The 6,279-nt window shown below is 36.4% G+C and overlaps 1 protein-coding gene and 1 long non-coding RNA gene across 3 annotated transcripts; both read left to right on the forward strand.

The window, feature by feature from the left end:
- The first annotated feature begins 862 nt into the window (after positions 1 to 862).
- Positions 863 to 1,310, forward strand: LOC113744576 (uncharacterized). Its single transcript, XR_003461663.1, has 3 exons — positions 863 to 963; positions 1,066 to 1,152; positions 1,238 to 1,310. It is a non-coding gene; the product is annotated as an uncharacterized LOC113744576 (long non-coding RNA).
- A 407-nt stretch (positions 1,311 to 1,717) lies between these two features.
- Positions 1,718 to 5,875, forward strand: LOC104926572 (adhesion G-protein coupled receptor G2). Of its 2 annotated transcripts, XM_019255864.2 has the most exons (13): positions 1,718 to 1,925; positions 2,050 to 2,121; positions 2,269 to 2,386; positions 2,528 to 2,681; positions 2,773 to 2,904; positions 3,310 to 3,423; positions 3,515 to 3,554; positions 3,714 to 3,814; positions 3,890 to 4,011; positions 4,093 to 4,358; positions 4,449 to 4,539; positions 4,639 to 4,919; positions 5,000 to 5,875. In XM_019255864.2, the coding sequence occupies exons 1-13, from the start codon at positions 1,796 to 1,798 to the stop codon at positions 5,119 to 5,121; spliced, it is 1,743 nt and encodes a 580-aa protein (XP_019111409.2). In that variant the 5' UTR covers positions 1,718 to 1,795; the 3' UTR covers positions 5,122 to 5,875. The 2 variants fall into 2 exon arrangements, with proteins under 2 accessions (XP_019111409.2, XP_027130973.1); XM_027275172.1 differs by lacking the exons at positions 1,718 to 1,925; positions 2,050 to 2,121; positions 2,269 to 2,386 and having other exon boundaries at positions 2,517 to 2,681.
- Positions 5,876 to 6,279: the final 404 nt, after the last annotated feature.

Below are 6,279 nucleotides of genomic sequence, written 5' to 3' on the forward strand. Positions count from 1 at the left end.
ACAACTGACCACATGACTGGCTGTGATAAGCCACACACGCATGAAGCGGTACAGTAACAGATGGAAACTTTAATACCATGCTATATGCAAAATTATACTGTACTGTTGCATGATAAGATACCTCAGCGGTTACTGTATATTTACTTTATTACCAGCCTGTTGTGACAGTAAAAACAGCTTTGGCAGTGTCCTTGGTGCTAAATAAATATTCAACATCAGCCCTGCACCATTCTGGATCTCATCAAGTCACCCTCCAATGAAGTTACACTATCACCTGTGGTTTCAATAAACTGTTTCTGGTGTCAGCTGATTTTCGTATTATATATATATATATATATTGGGATTTTGTCCATCCTGCTATGTGAATACAAACAGAACACTTGAAAAAAAATGCCAAAATGCCCGAATGCAGTAAAAGAACTAAAAGTTCTTCAACTTGGCATAGGATAAACACAGTCAGTCTTTAAGCTGTTTGGTATGCTCATGATTAAAATAATATAAACAACATTCAAAGATGTGGAGGGTAGTTTTAGCAGAATCTGTGATCAGAACAAAAGATACACAGATACACTTTAAAAAAAGACATGGCTGTCTGCCAGCTGAGAAAGCTGAATGCAAACAGGAGACTTTTTATTATTCATTCATTATTTGCATGGTAAATTAGAAAGGAGGAACAGATCAGTGGTATATCTGCCAGTAACATGCAATAACTGTAAGGTGGATGGGAGTCACTCTGGAGAGTGCAACATAGAGCATCACCTCACTCAGGTAACGGAAGGTGGCACTTAAAAATAGATTTATCTTTAGATTATGGTTAGATAACTTCATACCATAACCTACTGGAACATTCACTGTTTAGAATAATGTCACCACTGGATGTAAAGAATCGCTGGATGGCTGTAGTGAAGATAGCAATCCTGTTCTATGGGATATTCCTCAGTAACTACACATGTCAGAGCACAGGTGAGTAAGTTTAACAAAAACTAACGATAACATTTTAGCATCTGTCCTACAGACTAACATGTATATTATATTTGTCGTTTTGTATTATTTTTATTGTAACAGGCACAAATGAGACAAATGAATGCAGACAAAAAAATCTGATGTTTGTCAGCGAAAGAAAACTATTCAGTGAAGTAAATTTTCCATCAGGTGAGCTTGACAACACTTTAGAAAGATAAACTGTCTGCAACTGAAAATTTCAGAGTAAATTATATGATTTCACATCATATTTCAGAGGTTGTCTATCACAAGATCAATGGACATAAACTCTGCTTCAACATCCGAAAAAACCAAAACACACATGCAGATGCAGGTAAAACTACTTTGATAGTTTGATTTGAGCCTGCTGGAAATGATCACACTACATTTTAATATATTCTCATTGTCATTTGGTGAATGTGATTGTATTGTGGTTTCTATTCTTAGATTGTTGTAAAAATGGAAATTTCAGCTGCAGCTTTGAAATGATGTACTCACATTCCACTGCCGCAATTATTCTGGATAACGAGACTCTATCCAAGCAAGATATTGTAATGATGAAGACAGCAGACGACAACGTTGAATGTTTGCCATCAAAGTTCTACAACAATGAAACAGGTATTGCTGACAACCCTGTTGCAATGTGAACTATATTTGGACTTAATCTTCAACTTGTGTTTTTAATTGTATGATTAAGAGAGGCAAAATAAAACGTCATTGCAAAACTGTACACAAAGACAGTGATCTGAAAAAACTGTGCACAGTTTTACACAAAATAGCAGTGACATACTGCCCCCTATTGGTCAATATATATATGTTGTTGTTTTTTTTGTTTTTTTTTACTGAAATACACACTGACCATTTTTTCTTTGGACCAATCATCTTATACACATTTTATTCTGTTGCAGGCATCCTTTTAAGCATTCACAAGTGCTTTAAAAAAGGTAAACACACACAATTCTACATTCACTTTTGCTACTTGTCAGACCAACATATCAACATTTTAAACAGCAAAGGTACCACTATTAACAAGGCACATGATTTCTCATGATTTTAATATCTTTCCAGTTCATATGACGAATATTAGATTGAGCAAAAAAGACTTCGATAGAATTACTCCATCCTGCAAACCTTACAACGGTATTAACATTTGTTTATTACTTTATATTATTAAAAACATAGCTCAGTAATCATTTTGTCAAAATACAAAATATATGTATGGTAGTAAAAATGTTCTGTTTCGGTGTGTGTGTGTGTGTGTGTGTGTGTGTGTGTGTGTGTCAACAGGGACAAAGTACAGCCTCATTAAGAAGAATGAAGAATGGCATTGTGACCCATATATGACACAAGGAAACATTACTTTCCCCAACTATAATGGCAACGGCAGCAGCATAGAAAATGCAGTGTAAGTACCTCTTCATAGCAATAACTGTTGCTGTGATACGCATACTATTGGAGTCAGTACATATTAGTGCTGCATCGTTAGAAGTTGTAATGATAACCATAGTTCAGTGGAAATAATACATTATGCGTGTTTCCATTGCAGAAATATCATGAATAATTTAGCAGACCTGGTGGAAATGATGCAGAGTTACACCGCTTTCTTTACAATAGGAAATATTAAAGGAGCGATCACTAAACTCCCCCGCACAAATCCAACCAACATCATCTTTGGCATTACAACGAAAAGAGATATGAATGTACGTCATGTGTATGTCATGATATAAAACACAATATTAAGGATGGTTGAATCACTATAGTTTTCTGATAATCTTATTTACTTTGTTGTAGATTCACCACAACACCACAGATTTGTCGACAGACTTCTCACAACTTGTGTGCTTCCCTAAAGACGCAAGCGACATGGCAATAAAAAAAAATGGCACATTTGCTGCAGTTCTGCTCTTTCCAGGAGTGCATCAGGTACAAGTAAAGTTGATCTAATGATGCATTCTTTTTTTCAGTGTGTAAGATATAAGGGGGTCTATTTACAGAATAAATGGAATATAATAGTCATGACTGTTTTCAATAATCAATTGAAAATAAGAATTGTGTTTTTGTTACCTTAGAATCAGCCTTTTCCATCCACAGATGCCAAAGGCCCTCTTGCATGGAGTCACACAAATTGAACCACTGTTTCTACAGTAGCCCAACACAGACAAATCAAACACTGGCTCAAAATAGGGCCTTTTGTGTTGTTTGTGTGTTTCATGGCCAATCAGAAACTACACCACTAAATGCTAGACACTGAACCTATAATAGAAACATGATGATTATGTAATTACATCCATTTCATCCTGTGCCTGTCATAACTGTAACTCTTAACAGGATCAGGACCCCAACAGTGATATTCTCAACAATGAGATGATGGGAATTGACATGGGAGCAGAAATATCCAATCTCTCACATACCATAGACATTCATTACAAAAATGTGACCAAGGTAAAAGAGATGACAGCTAAAAGACATATTAATAGACTGATAATCATTGGTTCTGGAAGAATAAGTATACTGATTTTTCATTTTAATACAGAACGGACTCACCGCTTCTTGTAGGTCATGGGATGGAAAAGGTACTGTAAAAATATTCTTTATAGCTGCCAAATGAAAAACCGATTGTGTGACAGCAGGACTCTGCACAACTCGCTCAGCCATTAATGTGTAAAATACTTTCCTTCTGAGTACACTAGTGTGTGTGTTTGTTTTTTTGTTTGTTTTTTTTGTCTTTGTAGGAAAAGAACAGAACTGGGTCACAGATGGCTGTGAGACACGTGAGACAGATGACGGCATCTTATGCCACTGCTCTCATCTAACATTTTTTGCAGTACTGATGGTAAGATGATGGCATTCCAAGTAATTCCAGTTTTATCATTTTACATGTAATCTAACATGTCTTTCTCTAAATCAGTCACCTCCACCTCAGAACATAAGTGCTTCAGATTTTACAGCTTTGACCTACATCACATCAATCGGCTGTGGATTGTCAATGCTTTTCTTGGCAGTGGGTCTCTTCATGCATTGTCTTCTCAGGTAAGAAATCACAAAGTAGTTTTTAATTTGAATTTACTAGATTAAAGGCTTTGGCTGACAAAACAATAACTCACTCAACAGAAAAGGGAAAGCAAGCCAATCAACTAAGGTTCTGATCAACCTCTTCGTTGCCATGTTCAACCTGAACTTGTCTTTCCTGATAAATAAGACCATTGCCGACCTAGGGAACTTGGGTGCATGTGTGGCGATGGCGGCATTTATGCACTACACTCTGTTGGCCACTTTTACCTGGTTTTTCATGGTGGCTCTACACGTGTACTTTAATCTACGGAAGATCCCTACTGAAGTCAAACATTACATGATGAAGATTTGTGTCGCAGGATGGGGTAAGAGAACTGAACCTGAACAAAACAATCATATGTGCTTAAATTCATAGTACAAACACAACATTTACACACATTTGTCTTTCTCTATAGTCACACCATCTGTAGTTGTGATTGCTCTTGCTGCCTCAGGAAAGTATGATTACTTGATCCTTTCTGTCAATGATGGGAATTCAGCAAGAATGTAAGAAAGTCTTTCTGACTGCCTCATCACACATTTTGTCTTCACAAAAAAAAAAAATCATGTTACCAAGTTGATTGTTATTCTACTCATGATTTTCAGGTGCTGGATCTCTGATGCTGTTCTCCACAAGTGGGTGAACATTAGTTATTATGGTGTAGTATTCATCTTCACCATTACTATATTCATCATAACGGTGTGGCAGATTATTGTCTTAAAGCCAACAGCAGTGAAATCACCAGACGGCTCCACTACGGCGTACTCTTTTTCCATCGTAAGCCTGTTCGTCCAACTCGGCATCACTTGGGCTTTTGCTTTTTTCAGCCATGGACCTATGGTCATAGCCTCCTACTACATCTTCACCATCCTCAACAGCTTTCAAGGTAGACTCCAGACTGACACACAGAAATTTCTTAAAAGTCTAAGAATGATGCAATGTTTGTAACATTCCCTGTTTTTGCAGGTCTCTTCCTGTTCATCTACTATTACTGTTCCAGCAGGACAAGTGAACAAGACAGAAGCAGCACAGTCAGCAGTAGCAGCACAGCCACATCAAACACAGTTATTACTAGTCCCTATCAATGAAGTGTTTGTTGTGTACTTGCTTTCCAAACGAGTACAGAAAACGCTCCAAACTTATTTTGACACAAGAGGGCAGCATTTCATTTGGTGTAGTCAAGTAGAGTCCTCATTCTTCCTGACTCTCCCTCCCATAAAATTCTTCCTGACTGAATGACTACCCTGATCCGAGATGGCTAATCTGGATTACCTTTATTGAAATCAAATGACTCCCAAATAATCAAATGAGCTGAGCACTGATGGAGTAATATCTTTGAAGTAATTTGTGTTTCAGTAGAAGAAGAAGCCCTGTCTGATTTTACTGTGAAACTTTCAGAGAAGGTTGTGATTCACTCAAAACACATCACAGATCTCCTAAATCAAATCTTCAGTCATACACTGGAATGCAGAGTGTAAATGTTTAGGAAAGAAAATATTACCCTTTTAGGACTGATGAGGTTGTCAAATGAACTGAAGATGGCAAAACTTAGAAAAACCAAGTTGAAAGGAAGTCTTGTCCCTCACATACTTTAGAGTGTTGGGGGTCGAGCTAGCCAGCTAGTGCTTTGCGTGCCTGCAGATAATTACCTTATGCCTACAGAGAGCAGTATCCACTGTGCGGGGAGCCTTAACTGGCTAACAACAAGAAATGAGCTCATGGCTACCTATAGTGATAGTAGGCCCGAGGGTATGTCATTATGTTAAAACTGCTCTCTGACTGTATTTAACTAGCATTTATACCATTTAATACATGTATCTTAGAAAACTATTTTATGTTAATAATCACTGGGGTCATTGGGAACTTAAAAAAATATATATTATTATTTTATTTTATTATTTGTTATCCATTATTTGTATTTTTTTTTCTATATAGCAGATATAATTAAGATTTAATGTATTCAATTTCTTATGGTGTTCATAACAGATGCAATCTTAAAACATTAATCATGTTCTGTATATATAGATATTTGTTTCTTTGCTATGTTTTCTTATTTTGTTTTGTATTTTATCAGCCTTAAAAGGAAAATAATCTTTTTTTGTTTCCTTATTTGTAATCATTGCTTTTTCTGGTTTATTTTGGTGAAATGTTGTAAGGCTTGTTGCTTAATTCAGACAAATGTGTAATAATGTTATCTTGATCAGATACTAGAATAGTCTTTCCTTATGCAGCATAAGGAGTGACAT

This window comes from Larimichthys crocea, chromosome XXIV (genome assembly GCF_000972845.2).
Source record: "Larimichthys crocea isolate SSNF chromosome XXIV, L_crocea_2.0, whole genome shotgun sequence".
Taxonomy (NCBI): Eukaryota; Metazoa; Chordata; class Actinopteri; family Sciaenidae; genus Larimichthys; species Larimichthys crocea.

Coding starts and splice junctions, on each gene's coding strand:
- LOC104926572 (XM_019255864.2), top strand. CDS start 1,796: ATGTTGTTGTTTTTTTTGTTTTTTTTTACTGAAATACACACTGACCAT. Junction 2,682..2,772: donor CAACGAAAAGAGATATGAAT/GTACGTCATGTG, acceptor ACTTTGTTGTAG/ATTCACCACAACACCACAGA. Junction 2,905..3,309: donor TCTTTCCAGGAGTGCATCAG/GTACAAGTAAAG, acceptor AACTCTTAACAG/GATCAGGACCCCAACAGTGA.